Source organism: Primulina huaijiensis, chromosome 13, assembly GCF_012295235.1.
Source record: "Primulina huaijiensis isolate GDHJ02 chromosome 13, ASM1229523v2, whole genome shotgun sequence".
Lineage (NCBI taxonomy): Eukaryota > Viridiplantae > Streptophyta > Magnoliopsida > Lamiales > Gesneriaceae > Primulina > Primulina huaijiensis.
This window is the reverse complement of record NC_133318.1, coordinates 12,587,553-12,609,609: the sequence shown is the minus strand read 5'-3', so window position 1 is coordinate 12,609,609 and position 22,057 is coordinate 12,587,553. Positions and strand designations below refer to the sequence as shown.

Genomic DNA, 22,057 nt, shown 5'->3' with positions numbered 1-22,057 from the left:
TTTGTTATTTCTTCGATATCTCGTGGGTGAAAGAAATCCTGTAGAACATTGATATTCCATTGACTTGCAGATGGATCGATCAAATATGAAACTGTCACAAGATGTTGTTCCTCATCAAGCTGAGTTTGTATATAGAAATTTTCCGGATCACGCAACCAAGGATCATGTAGGATTATTTTCCAGCGTATACCCTGTGCCAAGATAGATTGAGAGCACCAGATGCTTCGCCATATGAAGCTAGGATTGGGTCCAGTCTTGCATTTACAAAGTCGTTTCTCAGAAAATATTTCTCTTTGAGTAACCAAGAAGATAGAGCATCAGGGGCAGAGATACACTTCAAGCCTTGCTTCGCAAGCATGGAACGGTTATATCCTTCTAGGTTTCGATAACCTAAGCCTCCCATTTCTTTTTTCTCACATAGTCGATCCTAGGTCATCCAGTGTATTCCTCTCGCTCCATTAGATTTCGAACCCCACCAAAAGGAATTCATCATTTTCTAGAGTTCATCTAGCAAGGAACTCGGCAGTAGGAAGCAGTTCATACAATAAGTTGGAAGTGCATGTGCAACAGATTTAATGAGTACATCTTGACCTGCCGATGATAGTGAGATTTTCTTCCAATTATGTATCCGTGTCCAAAGCCTATGCCGAAGATAGCCAAATACGGCCCTCTTTTTGCTACCCACAAGCGACGGTAGCCCCAAATATCTGCCGTGTCCATTGGGTTTTACACACCCAAAATAGTTGACAATTCATCTTTTAGTTCTTGATCAATGTTTTTGCTATAAAAGATTCCAGATTTTTGCAAGTTTATAGCTTGTCCACTTGCATGCTCATAAGTCGAGAGGAGTTGCTTCATCGTGTGACATTCTTCTGGGAGGCTCTAAAGAAGAAGAAGCTGTCATCAGCAAAGAGTAAGTGAGATATTGTCGGGGCACCACGACAGATTTTGATTCCATGTAGTGTACCACGCGCGACAACCTTGTCAATTAGCGCAGATAATCTTTGCGCACAAATAATAAACAGATAGGGTGATAGAGGACACCCTTGACGCAGTCCACGCTCTGGGATTATCGGTCCAACTAGCTTATCATTTACCCGTATTGAGTATTTCACTGTAGTAACACACATCTTCATCATTCGGACCCATTCTTGAAGAAATCCTAGACGCAATAGAATTTGTTCCAAAAAAACCCCAATCAATGCGGTCATATGCTTTGCTGATATCAATTTTTAAAGCCACATCCCCTCTTTTGCCTCTGCTCTTTCGTTTCATGTAGTGGATGATTTCAAAAGATGTTATGACATTATCTGTAATAGAGCGCTCCGGCACAAAAGCCACCTGTGAGTTAGATATCAATGGGGAAAGTACATTTTTGAGACGGTTTGCCAAAACCTTTGAGATGATGTGATATATGACGTTGCAGAGGGATATTGGTCGTAGGTCCTTCATCGTCGTTGGGTTGGGGCATTTTGGTATCAAAGTAATTATAGTGTCATTGAGAGACTCAGGGAACACACCTTTCTTTAACCATTCTGAGCTATTTTGAAATACATCCTCCCTCACAATATGCCAGAAGCGTTGGAAAAAAGATGGGTTGTACCCATCAGGTCCCAGGGAATTATCCGGGTGCATTTGAAATAAGGCTGTTCGAAATTCATCCCTGGTGAAAGGCTCAGTTAGGCGTTGATTATCCTTATCTATAATCATTGAATCGATGTGGCTTACCACTGGTTCCTAGTGAGCTTAACTCGCTTTGAATAGACTATCAAAGTAATCATGTGCAATGCAATTCAAATCTGGAGTCTCATCATATGTTACACCACCTTCATCAGTTAGTTGCCTGATAAGGTTTCTTTTCTTTCTTTTAGTGGCCGTGCAGTGAAAGAACTTTGTATTCATGTCGCCTTCTTTCAACCAGAATTGCTTTGCCCGCTGTTTCCAGAACGTCTCATATTGTGTCAGTAAGTTAGATAATTTTTCCTTTAGCTCCTGTACCTGTGCAATGGAGATTGGGTCAATATTTTCACGAAGATTTTTGATCTGCTCTTTCGTTTTTGCAATATCAGCTCTAAACTCTTTGTTCAGTTTTCGACTCCAATTGGATAAGTTACTGGAGATCTTTTGCAATTTTGTAACCACGTCTCCATTCCCATAAGAATTCCAATTACCTGACACCACCTCAGGAAGTTCACTTTCTTTTAACCACCGATTTTCAAAGCGAAACATCCAATTCGATGTGTGAAAATTTTGTGGCTCTGTATCAAGTAGAATAGGTGAGTGATCCGAGTGAGATGTGACCAAGTTTAATAGAGAAGCATGTTCAAATCTATTTTGCCATGCAGATGAAACCACGGCTCGGTCTAACTGCTCTTCCACTGAATACATTTGTCCACGGCGTCTTTCCCATGTGAATGGGTGGCCTTTCAATGGGATATCATAAAGACCGCACTCAGTAATGATGTCCCGAAATCCTCGTGTCATCCATTCGAGGCGGTTTATCTGTCCTCTTTTTTCATGTTGATTTAGAATGTCATTGAAGTCCCCGATCATACACCACAGAAGTGTTGAAAGGTCTACCAATTCACGTATGAGCGCCCATGATTGCCTACGCCTTATGGTTTCTGAGAAACCATAAAAACCAGTAAGTCTCCAATCTTCCTGTCCAGATTCAGACACCTTAACATCAATATGGTTTCGAGAATAATTCAAGATTGTGCACATATTAGTATACCGCCAAAGTACCGCTTATTCCCTCACAATCAATTGAGTAAGCCCCCTCAAAGCCCAAAGAAATTCGAATCTCCTCAATCTTGTTCGAGTGAACCAATGTTTCTGAAAAAAAAACTACAGTTGGCCTGTGAGTTTTTACCAACTCACGGAGATTTGGAACTGCTCGAGTATGGCCGAGTCCCCGGCAATTCCAGCTTAAGACAATCATGATTTTCGGTGGGCCTGGTGCCCAGGCTCCACCGTTAAAAAATGAACATTAGAAGTGATCGAAGCGTTCTTGCTGTTGTGGGGGTTGTTTCTTGAGTGCATGTCATAAGATTCTGTAGGTGGGCTTGAATTATTATCTTGTTCAACGTCCATAAGTCCGAGTTGGGCCTCTGGTTGCTTATTAGCCCGTCGTCGTTTCCTGTCCTCGTTTATAATCAGCCCAGTACCCTCTCCATCTCCATCCGATTGAGTGTTTTGAATTTCGTCTCCAGCGGGAAATTCCCGAGTATCATGCATGTTGTTGTTTTGTATAATATTCCTTCCCAAATTTGTTCAAGAATTCCCGAATGTTATGGGAATTAATTGGGTTTCAGATCTTGTGCTTATCGGTGTATTGGATCGGTCGGAGTTTTCACCACCCTCTATCCCGGAAGCATTCGTATCCAATTCCGAGAATTCACGTAACCATTTTGATGTTTTTGTTTGCTTGTTTCGCTTGTCTCGTTCCCACAGCCACACGCCCCCATTCACGTTTCAAATCTTTGTCATTGGATGAGAACAATACTTCACAGAATCGTTCGGTATGCCCCAACATTTCACAAACAAAGCAAAACGAAGCTAGTCTTTCATATTTGAAATGTACCAGAAAACCAACTCCATCTGTTTTGCTTATCTTTTTACGTCTCAACAGAGGTTTTCGTACATCAATTGCCACATGGATTCGCATATACGATCTCCAAAAACCAGAGTTGTTTGTACTATCACAACTTAGAAATTGTCCGATAGAATTTCCCAATTGCATTCCAATAGATTCAGACATGTACCCAACTGATAGATCGTAAATTTGAACCCAAAATGAGACAAGATTGAGTGGGACTTGTGTCGGTACTTCTCCTGAGTTTACCTTTTGTAGGAGTAGAAGATTGTTGTCAAATGACCAGGGCCCTCCATCCATGATTCTATCCATATCCATCACCTGATAAAATTGGAATAAGTATTGTTGTCCCTCAATTTCTTTGATCGTAACCCCCTTCACAGGTTGCCATATATCTGCCATTCGATTTTCCATAGCCCCAAAGTTGATAAGCCGATCTGTGAGATATCTCCCTACCAACCAGATTTGGGGGGATAGATAAAGATAAATCTGCCATCATTATTTCCATCTTCCACTAGAACACGTGATCAAGGCGATCAATAGGAGCAATAAATAGTCATGAATCAATATCTCTCAACGGTGGAGAGAAAACATCTTGTCTCTCAACGGTGGAGAGAATTCAGTCGAAGGGGCATTTTTATTTTGCATTTTTATTAGTCTGTAAACTAGCATTTTTAGTAACAATTTAATTAGTATTCTTAATTAGCATGTTAATGGTGTAATTAAGCAATTTATTTTCCTAAATTTCACCACCCAACTCATGCACACACACACATTTTTCACACACTACAAATCGATCTCCCACACACGCACACACAAAATCACATTTCAAAATTTATTTTTGAGAGCAAGAAAACCTAGGGTTCTCTTCTAAAGAGCAGCCGCCCCTCTCCTTCAGTTTTCTAGCACTTTTTCGTTGAGTTTTCTTCAAGAAAATCGTGCCACGTTCGTCCCGGATCAACCTCGCATCTTTCCCAGCTTCGGAGTGGTCGGTTCGGTAAATTTAAATATCAAAAAGCATGTATATTCTCTCTTTTTCGTATCGATCTTGTCATAGTAATAATTTTGACGTTTATTGTATGATAACCATGTGTATTTTATGTAGAAGTTTGAGAAAATATGGTTGGATCACTTTTGAAACTGTTTTTGGATCTCAAAACACGAATTTGCTGTCTTTTTAATTACTGCAATTTTTTGGTCCGTTTTCTGGAAAAACTTTCAACATATGAAACGTAGAACTGTTTGATACCTTCGATTTGATATAAAATTCGGAACATTTGGATCATAAATGAGTGAGTTATGATCTTTTTTGTGGTACTGCTCAAACTGCGTTTTCTGAAAAATGTGTTTTGAAGCTTTATTGTTGCAGGCTTCGTTGGGGATCGACGGGAGATCGCTGCTGCATTTAGGTATATTAGTAATGATGTTGGGATGGTGATTGGTGTTTTGTTTTGTGTCGTTAGGCACTAGAGTGGGTTAGTTGTAGAGCCCAAAATTCAGTACACGTAAAACCCATGCATTTAATTAATTATTAGGTCATTTATTTAAATTTAAAATGAGTCTTATTGGTGCATGAATTATTTAAATGCATTATTTTAAATTATTTATGTTTATGTGATGCACGTTAAAATATTTCTCGAGTTTCATGTTCCAAGCGATTATTCAATGCAGGATCGAGGAAAAGAGACCGGCGACGATATTGGCAATTTTTAAATGTGATATTTTTATTTTAAGCCAAGAATGGGGCATTTTAAATAACTTATTAAGTTTTAGCATTTTAAAGCCTAAATTATTTATTTAGTTGTTTTAGAATTTTAAAACCTTTAAAGTTTACCAATTGTGTGCCTTATTTTAATTAGGGGACTTTGCTTAGTAGTGAGAATTAACATTTTATTAATATTCACATTCCCACCTTAATTAGCATTGTTAATTAAGTGATTAGAAAATCATTCCCCTAATTAACTTTCAAACTCACGCACACACACCACTAACACACACACACAATTTCATTCCACCTTCACTTTCATTTTTTTAAGAAAAACCTAGGGTTCTTCTACCTTAGAGCAGCCGCCCCTCCCCTTCAAAACTTTCCAGCATTTTCGTGAGTTTTCTTCAAGGAAAAGTGCGTCACGTTCGTCCCGGATCATCTCTCGCATCCTTCTCGCGTCGGTATCGTCGTTTCAGTATTTTTAAATATCAAAAGCCACATATATTCTGTTTTTCCTGCATCGATCATGTCATAGTATGCGTTGCGATGTATTTTGTACGAAAACCATGTGAATGTTGTGTAGAAGTTTGAGCAATTATGTTTAGATCACTTTTGAAACCATTGTTGGATCTAAAATCACGTTATTTTTTGGTCGTGATTTTGAGAAAACTTTCAACATAAAAATTGTAGAACTTTTTAATACCTTCGATTTGATATAAAACTCGAAATATTTGGATAAAAATTGAGCGAATTATGTTGATTTTTGTGGGACCGCTCAAACTGCGTTTTCTGAAAATTTTGCTATGGATGTGTTCTTGAAGTTTATTTATTGCAGGCTTCATTGGGAACCGTAGGGTGACCGCTGCTGTGTTTAGGTATATGGAGTATGAGTTTGAGATGCGTTTTGATGCTTCGTTTCGTGTCGATAGTCGTTGATTGCATTAGAAGTCGTAGGAGTCGTTTGTTGTCAACGTGTCACATTCACGGGTTGCGTTGCATTGTTCGTGGTGTATCCCTGCTTTTGGGCATTGGGTGAGGTTTGAATCACTGCATTAGAGTCATATGATGTGTCTCGTTACATCGGTTTGAGTCGTTGGAGCATTACTTTTCAAATTGCATAAAAAATGGGTTATTTTAATTGCTAGGGTGCAGGATTAGCGCCGTAGCGCTCACTAGGGAGCGCCGCAGCGCCCGACCTACGCAAGTCTAGCGCCGAGGCGCTGCCTTTGTGGCGCCGCAGCGCTAGACTTGCAGCGCCGCAGCGTAGTAAGCCCAGCACCTAGGCATTCGAGCATGACTTTTAAACAACTATTTTAGGATCATGTTTTCTATGTTTTGGGAAATGTTCACACATCATTTTAGGATTTGTTTCGGGAGTTGACGTCATGGTTTAGTACAATGATTAAAAGAGGTCAAGTCTCGAGCGATTTAGAACGTCATAAGAAAATTGTCATTTTGGGTGGTAAGCACGATTGTTATGTCTAAGTATGGAAATTAAGTGCTTGAAATTTTTTTATTATGTGCAGCAGTGGCCCCAAGTGAGATCCAACGAATCCCTCAACGCCAAGTAAGTATGTTCGACGTGCAAAGAAAATATTTTCAAGTTTTGAGGTATGCTAAATATCTTGTGACCAAATTATGTATGGGGTTGGAAAGCGGTAAAGCATGACCATGGACCAACCCACCCCGTTAAAGCATGAATGGGTTTAGATCAAGATTGGGAAGCGTTAATCATGAACGGTGACCAATCCACCCGTTAAAGCATGAACGGAGATCTTATGTATGTGGCAGTGGATTCGTCCCTGTCAGCCCAGTACTGTGGTTTAGTCTGATCATGCGATTTATGTTATGGGTCACTTGCTTTGAAACATGTCTCTACGCAAAATGATGAAGTTATGTATGTACAAGTATGCAAGCATGTTTACCAAAATTTTTCACGTTGTGGCACGTCTATGTTATGTATGTATGTTCAAGTTTAATTACAAGTTCAAGTTTCACGTATGTACGCTCTATTTTGAAATTTTCATGTGGTTTTATTACGTACTACTCGTTACTTCCAGTTTATACGTGTTGAGTCTTTAGACTCACTAGACTTGATCGATGCAGGTGAGGATTATGTTGATGAGGCTAGGAGTGGAGACCAAGGAGCTAGCTTGGACTGAGCGGGATGCTAAACCCGAGGACCGCCATGTTTTAAGATTTATCAAAATACTCTGATTTATTTTACTGGTTACGAGATTTTAATCAGATATTTTTGGCAAACTTTATTTTTAGATCTTTTGTTGCAACCACTTTTGAGACGTACTGTTTATTTTATCGAATTTTGAAGGTTCGCGACTTGTTTAAGAAAATTTTTAATTTTTCCGCAAATTACAAGTAGTGAAAAGTACGGTACGTTACCGTTGGTATCAGAGCGGTGTTCTTGTAAAGGGTTATGTCTACTGTCAGTTGCGAGAAGCTCACGAAGTCACACCTCAAATCTGTAAGTTTTAAAGTTTTAAATTATGCTATGTAGTAAGCATTAAGTCAAGATTTCAGCATGTTCATGTTTAAGTTCAAATTACGTGCATCATATGATATCGTTATTATGTTCATGCATGTTGGGTTTACGTGTTGGGTAAATTTTTGAATAGTATGCCTCCTAGACGTATGGTTAACCGTGAAGCTAGGGATGAAGACAGAGAGGCTCGGAATGAGGAGAGGGTCACTTATGCAGGGGAACCAGGCTGCAGCGAATGCAGGGGAGAGGCCCAAACCAGAGGCAGTCTATGAAAGATTTAGGAGAATGAACCCAAAGGAGTTTTTGGGGACCACTGACCCGATGATAGCGGAGGGATGGATAAAGTCCATCGAGGTAATTTTTGATTTTATGGAGCTGACAGATGCAGATAGGGTCAGGTGTGCCACGTTCCTTCTGACAGGGGACGCCAGGCTATGGTGGGACAGTGCGTCAGTGTCAGTGAATCTGCGAACACTGACTTGGGATGGTTTCAAGGAGGTTTTCTACTCTAAGTACTTCGCTGAGGAAGTACGCTCCCGCCTTACCAGGGAATTCATGGCGCTACTGTAAGGAGACAGCAACGTAGCAGAGTTCGTGCGAAAGTTTGAAAGGGGGTGTTACTTTGTGTCCCTAATAGCTAATGAAACCCGGGAGAAGCTGAGGCATTTTATGGATGGTTTACGGCCGATCTTGCGCCGTGATTTCCGAGTTGCTGTTCCTACTACTTATGCAGTTGCCATGTCTAGAGCTTTCACGGCAGAACAGGATTAGCGGGATATCGAGAATGACAGACAGGGCAAGAGGCCCTATCAGGCTCCACAGCAGCCGTAGCAGCATCAGCAGCGACCCTCATTTAAGAAGCCTTACCAAGGGCAGCAAGGGAAGAAGCCTTATCAAGGACCACAGAGGCCAGGTGAACACCCGGTGTGCCCGAAGTTCAACCGCCAGCACCCGGGGCAATGTTTATATGGGTCAGGAAAGTGCTTTAAATGTGGAGCCAGTGACCACATGTTGAAAGAGTGCCCACAGTGGAGGCAGCCAACTTAGGGCAGAGTGTTCGCCATGCATGCTCAGGAGGCGAACCCAGACTCGACATTGTTGACAGGTAACCTGTTTAATTCAGCAGTATTTAATTTTCACTTTGCGTATTGGCATTTGAATTGGGACTAGTAGAGTTTTAGTTGTTATTTGTTTTCTTTCATTGCATAATGATAATATTAGAACTTTTGGGATGTAAGTTTTGTGTCGTGCTAACGTCTCTCAGGAAATATTTTCATAAAGAGATTAGCCACGAAGGCTCTGATAGATTCGGGGGCCACTCACTCTTTTATCTCGGAGACATTTGCTAATCATTTGGACATTAAGTCCATCGACCTCGACATGAACTATTCAGTGACAGTCCCATCAGGGGAAGAACTATTAGCTACTAGTGTGGTCAGGGATATTGATCTAGAACTACAGGACCACCTAGTGCATGCCGACCTGATAGTATTGCCGATGCAAGAATTCGACATTATCTTGGGAATGGACTGGCTGACGAAGAACAGAGTTCTCATCGATTTTCAGAAAAGGTCAGTGTTAGTAAGACCTTTGGGTATGGAGCAGTTTCTCTTTGAGCCAGATAGATGGAGAAGTTTTCCTCGCATGATCTCCTGTAAGCAGGCACGGAGACTGATTTCCAAGGGGTGTCAGGCTCTCTTGGCCAGCATCATTTCGACACCTGATGCGCCCACACCATCTATATCAGATGTGCCGGTAGTCAGAGACTTCCCAGACGTCTTTCCAGATGATGTTACAGGTCTTCCACCAAAACGAGAAGTGGAGTTTGCAATTGATCTTATGCCAGGCACTGTGCCAATCTCTAAGGCACCGTACCGATTAGCTCCAGCTGAGATGCTAGAACTCAAACAGCAGATTCAGGAGCTTCGGGACAAGGAATTTATTCGCCCTAGTTCTCGCCATGGGGCGCGCCAGTGCTTTTTGTAAACAAGAAGGATGGGAGCATGAGGTTGTGTATCGATTACCAAGAATTAAACAAGGTAACGATCAAGAATAAATACCCATTACCAAGGATCGAGGACTTTTTCGATCAGTTACAGTGAGATTCAGTGTTCTCTAAGATAGATCTTCGATCAGGGTATCACCAACTGAAGGTGAAAGATGCAGATGTTCACAAGACAGCCTTTAGGAACAGTTATGGGCATTACGAGTTCTTAGTGATGCCGTTTGGACTGACGAATGCTCCAGCAATTTACATGGACCTCATGAACCAGGTATTTCAGCCTTACCTCGATCAATTCGTCATAGTGTTCATTGACGATATTCTTATTTACTCAAAGAACCAGGAGGAGCATAGTCAGCACTTGAGAATGGTTTTACAGACCCTGCAGAGTCGCAAGTTATTTGCGAAGTTCAGTAAGTGTGAATTCTGGTTGGAGAAGGTAGCATTTTTGGGGCATATAGTGTCTAGCAGTGGTATTGAGGTAGACCCAGCAAAGGTGGCAACTGTAAAGGAATGAGTTGAGCCAAAGAATGCATCAGAGATCCGCAGTTTCTTAGGTTTAGCCGGTTACTACCGTAAGTTTATTCAGGGGTTTTCGTCGATAGCAGTGCTGCTCACTTCACTGACAAAGAAGAATGCAAAATTCGTATGGAGTGATGAATGTCAGAAGAGCTTTGACACTTAGAAGCAAGCTCTTATTTCAGCGCTAGTGTTAGCCATGCCATAAGGGCAAAGGAACTTCGTGTTATACACCGATGCATCTAAGCTCGAATTAGGCGCAGTTTTGATGCAGCATGGTAGGGTGATAGCTTATGCTTCCAGGCAGTTGAAAGTGCACGAGAAGAACTACCCGACTCACGATCTTGAATTAGCCGCAGTAGTCTTTGCGTTGAAGATTTGGAGACACTACTTGTATGGCGAGAAACGCCAGATATTCACTGATCACAAGAGTCTCAAGTATTTTTTCATGCAGAAGGAGCTGAATATGAGACAGAGGCGATGGTTGGAATCGGTAAAAGACTATGATTACGAAATTAGCTACCATCCAGGGAAAGCTAACGTTGTGGCAGATGCCTTGAGCCGAAAAGTTATAGCCATAGCACATATATCAGTACAGAGACCTCTTCAGTCTGAGATTCAGAGGTTTGGGCTAGAGGTTTATCGCAAGGGCAGAGCTCCGAGGCTGTTAAATCCGATTTGCTAGACCGAATCCATAGGGGACAACCTTCAGATGAGCAGTTGCAGAAATGGAGACTGAAGGATGAAGCCAAGGACAGTGTACTCTACACAGTGTCTGATGGTATCGTGAGGTACAGATGTAGAATGTGGGTGCCTAGTGTTGATTCGATCAGAGAAGATATCTTGTCAGAGGCACATGCATCTCCGTATTCTATCCATCTAGGAGGTACCAAGATGTATAAGGATTTGCAGGTTCTGTATTGGTGGCCAGGCATGAAGAGAGACGTCCGTCGTTGCGTATCAGAATGTCTCACTTGCCAACGGGTGAAGGCGGAACATCAGAGGCCCGCAGGAATGCTTAAGCCACTCCCTATTCCTGAGTTGAAATGGGAGAATATTACCATGGACTTCGTCGTTGGTTTACCAAAGCCAGTAAGAGGCTTTAATGCCATTTGGGTCATAGTGGATCGACTTACTAAGTCAGCGCATTTCTTGCCAGTGAAGACGACTTTCTCCATGACGCAGTATGCGGAGCTTTATATCAGGTAGATCGTTCGATTGCATGGGATCCCAGTTTCCATCGCGTCCGACAGGGACCCGAGATTCACATCATCCTTCTGGAAGAGCCTACATGCAGCCATGGGGACGAAGTTTTTATTCAGTACAGCTTTTCACCCGCAGACAGATGACCAGTCTGAGCGAGTGATTCAGATCTTGGAGGATCTATTGCGATCTTATATAATAGATTTCCATGGGACTTGGGAATCTAAGCTACCTCTAGTGGAGTTTACCTACAACAACAACTTCCAATCTTCTATAGGTATGGCTCCCTATGAGGCATTATATGGAAGGAAGTGCAGATCACCGATTCATTGGGATGAAGTCGGTGAGAGAGCAGAACTTGGTCCAAAGATTGGCCAGCAGACTGCAGATGTGGTGGTCAAGATTCGAGACAGGATGAAGACCGCCCAGAGTCGCCAAAAGATCTATGCTGACAAGAGGAGGAGAAATCTCGAGTTTGCCGTAGGCGATCACGTATTTGTAAAGATAGCACCTATGAAGGGTGTTATGAGATTTGGGAAAAGATGCAAGCTCTGTCCGAGGTTTATTGGACCGTTTGAGATTCTTGACAGAGTTGGGACACTAGCTTATCGCGTAGCATTACCGCCGAATCTGGCTGGTGTACACAATGTGTTCCATGTCTCGATGCCGAGGAAGTACCTAGCTAATCCTTCTCATGTTCTTAGCTATGAGCCGTTACAGCTGACTCCAGACCTTTCTTATGAGGAAAGACCTGTCCAAATCCTAGACAGACAGGAGCGGAGACTTCGGAACAAGGTGACCAAGCTGGTCAAAGTCCGGTGGCTAAATCAATCAGTGGAGGAGGCCACTTGGGAGACCGAGGCAGATATGAGGAATCGCTATCCAGAGTTATTTGGTAAGATTTAATTTCGAGTACGAAATTTATATAAGTGGGGGAGGAACTGTAAAGCCCAAAATTCAGTACACGTAAAACCCATGCTTTTGATTAATTATTAAGTCATTTATTTAAATTTAAAATGAGTCTTAGTGGTGCATGAATTATTTAAATGCATTATTTTAAATTATTTATGTTTATGTGATGCACGTTAAAATATTTATCAAGTTTCATGTTCCAGGCGATTATTCAATGCGTGATCGAGGAAAAGAGACCGGCGATGATTTTGGTAATTTTTAAATGTGGTATTTTTATTTTAAGTCAAGAATGGGGCATTTTAAATAACTTATTAAGTTTTAGCATTTTAAAGTCTAAATTATTTATTTAGTTGTTTTAGAATTTTAAAACATTTAAAGTTTACCAATTGTGTGCCTTATTTTAATTAGGGGACTTTGCTTAGTAGTGAGAATTAACATTTTATTAATATTCAAATTAGCACCTTAATTAGCATTGTTAATTAAGTGATTAGCAAATCATTCCCCTAATTTACTTTCAAACTAACGCACACACACCACTAACACACACACACACATTCATGTTTACACACACACACAATTTCATTCCACCTTCACTTTCATTTTTTTATGAAAAACCTAGGGTTCTTCTACCTTAGAGCAGCCGCCCCTCCCCTTCAAAACTTTCCAGCATTTTCGTGAGTTTTCTACAAGGAAAAGTGCGCCATGTTCGTCCTGGATCATCTCTCGCATCCTTCCCGCGTGGGTATCATAGTTTTGGTATTTTTAAATATCAAAAGGCACGTATATTCTGTTTTTCCTGCGTCGATCATGTCATAGTATGCGTTGCGATGTATTTTGTATGAAAACCATGTGAATGTTGTGTAGAAGTTTGAGCAATTATGTTTAGATCACTTTTGAAACCATTTTTGGATCTAAAATCACGTTTTCGCTGTCTTTTTAAATACTGCAATTTTTTGGTCGTGATTCTGAGAAAACTTTATACAATAAAATTGTAGAACTTTTTGATACCTTTGATTTGATATAAAACTCGAAATATTTGGATAAAAATTGAGCAAGTTATGGTGATTTTTGTGAGACTGCTCAAACTGCGTTTTCTGAAAATTTTGCTATTTATGTTTTCTTGAAGTTTATTTATTGCAGGCTTCGTTGGGAACCGTCGGGTGACTACTGCTGTGTTTAGGTATATGGAGTATGAGTTAGAGATGCGTTTTGATGCTTCGTTTTGTGTCGATAGTCGTTGATTGCAATAGAAGTTGTAGGAATCGTTTGTTGTCAACGTGTCACATTCACGGGTTGCGTTGCGTTGTTCTTGGTGTATCCCTGCTTTTGGGCGTTGGGTGAGGTTCGAATCACTGTATTAGAGTCATATGATGTGTCTCGTTACATCGGTTTGAGTCTTTGGAGCATTACTTTTCAAATTGCATAAAAAATGATTTATTTTAATGGCTAGGGTGCAGTGCAGGATTAGCGCCGCAGCGCTCACTAGGGAGCGCCGCAGCGCCCGTCCTACGCAAGTCTAGCGCCGAGGCGCTGCCTTTGTGGCGCCGCAGCGCTAGACTTCGCGCAGTAAGACCAGCGCCTAGGCACTCGAGCATGACTTTTAAGCCACTATTTTAGGCTCATGTTTTCTATGTTTTGGGAAATATTTACACATCATTTTAGGATTTCTTTCGGGAGTTGACGTCATGGTTTAGTACAATGATTAAAAGAGGTCAAGTCTCGAGCGATTTAGAACGTCATAAGAAAATTGTCATTTTGGGTGGTGAACACGATTGTTATGTCTAAGTACGGAAATTAAGTGCTTGAAATATTGTTAGTATGTGCAGCAGTGGTCCCAAGCGAAATCCAACGAATCCCTCAACGCCAAGTAAGTATGTTCGACGTGCAAAGAAAATATTTTCAAGTTTTGAGGTATGCTAAATGTCTTGTGACCAAATTATGTATGGGGTTGGAAAGCGGTAAAGCACGACCAGGGACCAACTCACCCCGTTAAAGCATGAACGGGTATAGATCAGGATTGGAAAGCGTTAAATCATGAACGGGGACCAATCCACCCGTTAAAGCATGAATGAGGATCTCATGAATGTGCCAGTGGATTCGTACCTGTCAGCCCAGTACTGCGGTTTAGTCTGATCAGGCGATTTATGTTATGGGTCACTTGCTTTGAAACATGCCTTTACGCAAAATGATGAAGTTATGTATGTACAAGTATGCAAGCATGTTTACGAAAAGTTTTCACATTATGGCACGTCTATGTTATGTATGTATGTTCAAGTTTAATTGCAAGTTCAAGTTTCACGTATGTACGCTCTATTTTGAAATTTGCATGTGGTTTTATTACGTACTACTCGTTACTTCCAGTTTATACGTGTTGAGTATTTAGACTCACTAGACTTGATCGATGCAGGTGAGGAGTATGTTGATGAGGCTAGGGGTGGGGACCAAGGAGCTGGCTTGGACTTAGCGGGAGGCTAAACCCGAGGACCGCCATGTTTTAAGCTTTATGAAATGATCAAAATACTCTGATTTATTTTACTGGTTACGAGATTTTAATCAGATACTTTTGGCAAACTTTATTTTTAGATCTTTTGTTGCAACCACTTTTGAGACGTACAGTTTATTTTATCGAATTTTGAAGGTTCACGACTTGTTTACGAAAATTTTTAATTTTTCCGCAAATTACAAGTAGTGAAAAGTACGGTACGTTACGTTAGTAGTCGTAAAAAAATGGTTTGTTGTCAAATGTCGTATCCACGGACTTGGGTTGTGCTGTTTGTGATGTGTAGGACATTGTATAGGCTCGAGTCAGTGCCGTAGCATCATGGTTGATATGATCTAGTTAGGAGGAATAAGCCATGAGTATAAGAATTCTCGTTGGTTTACGTTTATAGTGGGTACACGAACCCGTAGCCGGACCCTGACACGGGGTCCGTGCCCTTGTTTCCTTCGAAGTGTCAACATACAGAGCCTACACGGACCCTTAGACGGACCCAGGCAAGGGGTCCGTGTCCTTACTTCTTTTCGGTTATACTTTTACAGAACCTACACGTACCCGTAGCTGGACCTGGGCACGGGGTCCGTGTACTCCAGTTTTGGGTAAATTATATTGATTGGTTTGGGGTTTTACGTCATGGTTTAGTACGATGATTAAACGAGGTCAAGTCCCGAGTGATCTAGAATGTCATAAGCTATTTATTTAATTCGGTGGCGAGCAAGAATACCTACATCTAAGCTATGAAAGATAAATGGTTGAGCTCATGTTAGCATGTGCAGCAGTGGCCCCAAGCGAAATCCTACGAATCCCTCAATGCCAAGTAAGTATGTTCGATGTGCAAAAGAAAATATTTCAAGTTTTTGAAGTATGCTAAATGTCTTGTGACCAAATTATGTATGGGATTGGAAAGCCGTAAAGCATGACTAGAGACCAATCCACCCCGGTAAAGCATGACCGGGTTTAGATTAGGATTGGAAAGTGGTAAAACATGATCAGGGACCAATCCACCCGTTAAAGAATGAACGGAGATCTCATGTATGTGGCAGTGGATCTTCCCTGTCAGCCCAGTACTGTGGTTTAGTCTGATCAGATGCATTTATGTATGAGTCACTTGCTTTGAAACATTCCTCTACGCAAAATTATGTTATGTATGTTCAAGTATGTATGTTGCAAGCATGTTTAAGAAAAGTTTTACGATGATGGCACGTCAATGTATGCACCCTCGTAGGACCCTAAGGACCTAGCCTAGCCCAGCCCAGCCCCTTGGCCGAGCCACTTTCTCCCTGCACAAGCTACTGACATGTGCACTGCCTATCCTTTCTCGCTAGGACTCCTCCCCAGCCCCTGATCTCGCTAGGACTCTCCCCTGACTCCGAACTTGACCCAGCCAAACCCTGGCCCCAGCAGAACCCAAGCCCAGCCACCCTAGCCCTTAAACCGTGCCCCTCAAAGGACATGACAGTAATGTGGTTCCAACTTGCATGTTACGTGTGTCCTGCGATTTTGGTGAGGTTCTAGGACTCTAAACCCATGTAAAACAATGCTTGATCATAACCTAAATCATGGCAGCCCTTTAACACATGCAAAACATGATTTTTTGAAGGAAAATACAAGCTTTAATAATCACCTAAGATGTCCCTACGAAAAGCACTTGTTTTTTTCATGCACAAACGTTTTTAAATTAATACTATAGTGTGATAGATGTTTGAAGGAAAGAAATATGTGTGCCTTTGCATTTTAAATGCACGATTTATCGTTATCAATTGAAGAACGACGACACGAAGACGATGACTTGATTTTTCCTTGCAATTTCGAAACTTCCCGTTTGCTTGTTTTGGTGTGTGCCGTGAGTTGTTTAGAGAGAAAGGGAGTCTTCATAATTTGTTGAGGGAAGGGGCGTGTGTTTTTGTTGTTGAATTGTGGGGTTTTGCACTTTAAATATCAATTAACATACTAATGGTAACTTAGGCCCACCAACAAAATTAATTAGGCTCATTAAGCCCATTAATACTTAATTAAAATATTAAAAATAATTTTGTTTAAATAAGTTTGTGAATTTATTTGTCGGGTTACCAAAAAGTCCATATTTTTGTTGAAAAACCAACACCGATAAAATTTACGTCTCGACGTATAAAATCACCTCAAAACCCCATATTTTCAAAAATAAGAAAAAACATCACCCTTAATTTAAATAATTAAAAACAATTGTTTAATAAAAACATTTTACATTTTTCAGCCCTCGGTCTCCGTTCCGCGATCGCAACTCGAATAATCTTTAAAAATATATTTTAATGCAACCATGTAGAAAAATATATTTTAAACATGTAAATATGCACAACATAATTAATTAATGCAATTAAAACAATTAATTGAAATACACAAAGAATTTAATAACTTATATGCACGTGGTTCGCGTGGACCTTTAAATTTTCGGGGCTTTACACATTAAATAATTGGAATTTATGAGTATAATTCAATCAGGAATAATTATCGTGGAAACTTAGAGAACTCACTCCTCTAGATATTTTATCTCATTGATTTTCTCTTGATTCGGTGATTATATTAACATTTTTTTGCAATTAATTTGTTCAAACAAACCAAACCGTTTATTGATTTTTATAGATAAAGTCGTGATTATTTTAATTACAAGCATTGATATATTTTTACTTACACACTCTACGTGGGAACGATACTTACTCACATATATTAAAATTTGACAACCGTGCGCTTGCGAGCGGAAAATACGCAACAATGCTCACTACCTTATTTATTGCTTCAGTATTCAATATATTCGTTGGTTTATTTCCGCACTTCAAACTAGTTAACTGACTGATATTGACAACAAGATTATTTAGTTCAGCTTATCAACAAACCGCTGCATCATTTGAAAAGAGCTAAAAATTTTCAAGTGTTTATTCAATCCCCCTTCTAAACACTTTGACCCTTTAAACTGATCCTAACAAATCCCTCAATTATTGTTGTTGAAGTTTTCTTCCGCAATCTGTTTCAATTGTCAATTGAAAGGCTCTCCAGCTTCTCGGAGATAGCCATTTCAGATATTGACGAAATGCAGACCCTGCACTCAGCCAGTGGGAATTGATTCACTGGTGCGGTCTCAGTCTCAGGATTCCCCTTCTGGCGAATCGGAATCGCCCCCTTCGCGCTTCCAAGAGAATTTTGGCCAAGGCTAGATCATTTACCGCTCGACTTTAGAAAAATTTCAAGTGATGATGGCTATCATCAAAGGAATCAAGAAGAACTGATCGTCCATTCTCTTCAACACTCTGAAGAATATAGTTAAATCCACCAAACTGTCAAAGGGGTTTGCACTGCAGCTGAGTAAACTGATTGAAGACCCAGGACTATCCCGGATGAAAATCTGGGCCGGATAGAAAGTTTTGACCATGTAGATCATACAAAAATCTGTCAAACAAATTAAATCCTTATCACATAAGTTTTTACAAAGAAAATGTGTCAAAAAAATTAAATCGTGAAAAAATCACATAAATTTTTACAAATAAAAAAATACCATCATATAGCAAAGATGGTGGGACTTTTTGCAAGAAAAGAGAAGACCGAGTGAGCTCTGTTTCCATGGAGGACCAAACGGAATCCATGAACGGCCACCCTCATATGGCTGTGATCAACACTTTCTGCGGGATAACCAATTGCGCCTTCAAATCGGAGGCCCTCTTCTTCTTGGAGTCTCACAATTTCGATCTCGACGCCGCTGTTTCCACTTTCTTCGATACCGGCGGCTCTGTCTCCGCCGTCGCCGTGGAGATTGATTCACCAGTGCGGTCTCAGTCTCAGGATTCCCCTTCTGGCGAATCGGAATCGCCCCCTTCGCGCTTCCGATCCCCCTCGCCGCCGCCTGCCTCCCGTTCGTACAATCTACGCTCTTCTGCTAGCGATAAAACCGCCGCCGCCACGTACTCCTGGAGGAAAGGACGTACCGGGAGTCGAATTAAGACTTTGGGAGATCTGAAACGGGTTTCGGATGGTGGGGATGAGTCTAATGGCGACCCGGATTTTGATCTTCAGGAATACTACACCGGAGGGCAAAAGAGGTAAAATTTTACTAAAAATTAGCACTGTTTTCCCCTATTTAAGTTGATAATTGTTCCAATTTTGTTTAAAAAATTTCAATGAACTATAACAAACAAGATTTAGGCATAGCCTCAGATTTAGTTTTTGTTCTATGTTCTGATTTAGACTGTTATTCCTCGAGCTTTTCACATAGAGGAAAATATGTTGAAGCTAATAATTTGTGCAAGTTGGGACGATTGTTTATGAAGAGAGATTGGGTTCTTGAGTGTACGTGCTGCCAAATTCTTGTGTGACTTATTTTCGGGGTAGCAAAACTAACCCTTTTCAGTAAAAAAAAATTATTGATCCGGAAGCTTGCTCACGGTGAGAAATGGCTGATAAGGTTCAAGAAGACAATTTTAATGAATTGAACTAGATTGCAGCCTTCCATAGACTTCATTTTTTTGTGACTTCTACTATTTAAACTCTATCGTTAAGAATGGATGCATCACACTAAATAATCACGGGATGGCCACCAAATTTGCTGGCAAATCCTTTTAAATAACTGATCTATGTCTAATGTCTTCAAAATCATGTTTCGATGTTTGAATTGTTCTAGAAGCATATGAAAGTAATCCATCTAATTCACTGATCTAGTTGGTTGAATTTAAAAATGTAAAACTCGTCTCACAGGTTGTTTATGAATTATGTGGAAATGTCCTGCAAACAGAAGTGAATGCTTTAATAATTCAAAACCAGTAGGGTATGTAGTGGAGAAATATCATGCTCATATCATTTATCTGTAGCCCATGCTTGTTTATTTTACAGTGGAATGCTTGTTCAAGATTCATCGAGATCAAGGGCAGCAGATGATGTAGATGCTATATTTGATCAAGCAAGACAATCAGGAGCAGTACAGAGATCTGTCAAACATCTTTTACCTCCTACCTCCAGAAGTTTTACTGGAACAGTGAGGCTACTCTCTGGGGACGCATCTTCCACCCCGCACCATCCTCAAGTCATTAATCACTACATCATTTGCTGGAGAAATGGCTTCACAGTGGATAATGGGCCTTTGAGGATGTTGGACGACCCTGGGAGTGCTTCATTCTTGGAGGTAACATCTTCCATTTTGATTTATTTGTTTTCTTGAAACTTCTTATGATATGGATAAAGAATTTTTGAGAGGCAGAAACCTGGCTATTTTCAATCTTGCTGGAGGCTCTAAGGAGATTATATCATTTCAAAGGAGCAAGGGAGTTAGAGAACCTGGTTTTTTTGATTGATCGATTAATACTGTATGTGCTCGTAGATTCAAGTAACATACAATTGACTTTTTGATATTAACATATTCCAAAGGAGATTTCATTAATCTTCTGTCTCAACAATTTCTTTCATCCGTAATGTTTTTGCAGTAAGCATGCAAACAAGACGAAAGTAGTATTTTTCCTCTAAATGGAATCATGTGATTAGTTCTTATTCTTCTGAGTGCAGAGTATTAGTATGTCTGAATGTCCGAAGGAACTTGCTCCAGCCGATAAGAGAACCAAAGTTCTTGTTAGTCTCACAAGGACGGACGAAAACTACCAGGTTTGTCTGACTTAGGATAGGTTTGGATTTCTTTATGGTATTATCCGAAATGTATTTTAAGGAAATTCAAATAAAACCAATCACCCGTGGTGTCTACATTAGTCAACTGCAGTCGTTTAATTATTTTATTTCACAGGAACCCCAAACAAACCATCTTCCCTTTCAAGGTGTTGCCCGAACTCTAGGTAGCACCAGTGACATGGAACCGAGCAATATTGTCATCACTGCATTGACTGCAGCTCCAAACCCGTCTCCCACCCTAGTTGTTGACAACACACAACCTTCTACATCGATTCAGCTTAGGTTGGCAGATGGTACAAGCCTGATCGCACACTTCAACAACTACCATACCATCAGAGATGTCCGGGGTTTCATTGATGCATCGAGGCCCGATGTACCACCAACTTATCAACTGCAGATGATGGGGTTCCCTCCAAAACAACTTACTGATCTGTGCCAGACAATAGATCAGGCTGGAATAGCTAACTCAGTCGTGATCCAGAAATTATAAACATTTAAATAACGAATTCAACTGCAGATGATGTGGTTTTATTAGTTCTTTCATCGCCATTCCATCGGTTTGGAACCTGTCAAAAATTGCAAGGGATTGAAAATTGCTCAAATCTTAAAGGGCATGTTTGGTGTTCGATAATAGAACTATTTATTGTTTCATTCACACCAAACATCATTTAATCAATAATTCCTATATAAATACATATATTTATCAATTTTTTTATGGTTCACATATATATATATCTACATCCTTCGACCATCTTGTATAACACACCAAATTGTACAAAAATGTTTTACCTCAAAAAGAAAACAACAGTTTAAACATGTTTCCTTGTTCCATTATGGACAATTTAGTAAACGTCTCATATATTTTGTTTCAGTTAAAATGTTTCGGTGGTAATTTTTCCGACTTGTTAGATTAATTTTATTTAGATGAACTTTTATCATCATTAATTATGATCCATTGTAAATTTAATCAAATGTTAGTGCTTACCTACTGTGACTAAATATACAATAAATTAAAACATTCTTTACTAATTTTTCTCCCTGCTGTGAATGACAATCATATTCGTTGTGGTATTAGCTTTTTAATTTAGCTAAATTTATAGTGTTCTTAAAAAAAAGGCCAAACTGCAAATATTATTAGACTTGATCTGTTTTACAGCTTTCCAACATGCAGAATTCGATATAAAGAAGATACGTACCTAGCTAATCTATCACGCAACACTCCTAGTTTGCCAGTCATATTGTTTACTGATAAAAGTCTTGTCAAAGGTCCCAAAATAAAGTCCATCGTTCTTCGCTACCCAATAACATTGACGGGTCACACATTTGTCTCTCCATTTTTTATCAAAAACATCGACGAATAAGTATTTCGAACCCCACCAGAAATGACAATAATACAGTGTTCTGTGAAAAGCGTCGTCGCAGAAACCCCAAGTGAACTCGCCAGTGAACTGGAGTGTCTGATTTCCTAGATCCTTGCTCCCCGA

At 40.3% G+C, this 22,057-nt stretch overlaps 1 protein-coding gene across 1 annotated transcript; it reads left to right on the top strand.

Moving 5' to 3' along the window:
- The first annotated feature begins 18,464 nt into the window (after nucleotides 1–18,464).
- Nucleotides 18,465–21,280, top strand: LOC140956332 (plant UBX domain-containing protein 3-like). The gene is made up of 4 exons (XM_073413045.1): nucleotides 18,465–19,003; nucleotides 19,791–20,079; nucleotides 20,457–20,552; nucleotides 20,689–21,280. Exons 1-4 carry the CDS (start codon nucleotides 18,528–18,530, stop codon nucleotides 21,061–21,063), a joined length of 1,236 nt encoding a protein of 411 aa, XP_073269146.1. The 5' UTR covers nucleotides 18,465–18,527; the 3' UTR covers nucleotides 21,064–21,280.
- The last annotated feature ends 777 nt before the right edge of the window (nucleotides 21,281–22,057 follow it).

Coding starts and splice junctions, on each gene's coding strand:
- LOC140956332 (XM_073413045.1), top strand. CDS start 18,528: ATGGAGGACCAAACGGAATCCATGAACGGCCACCCTCATATGGCTGTG. Junction 20,080..20,456: donor GGAGTGCTTCATTCTTGGAG/GTAACATCTTCC, acceptor TTCTGAGTGCAG/AGTATTAGTATGTCTGAATG. Junction 20,553..20,688: donor GGACGGACGAAAACTACCAG/GTTTGTCTGACT, acceptor TTTATTTCACAG/GAACCCCAAACAAACCATCT.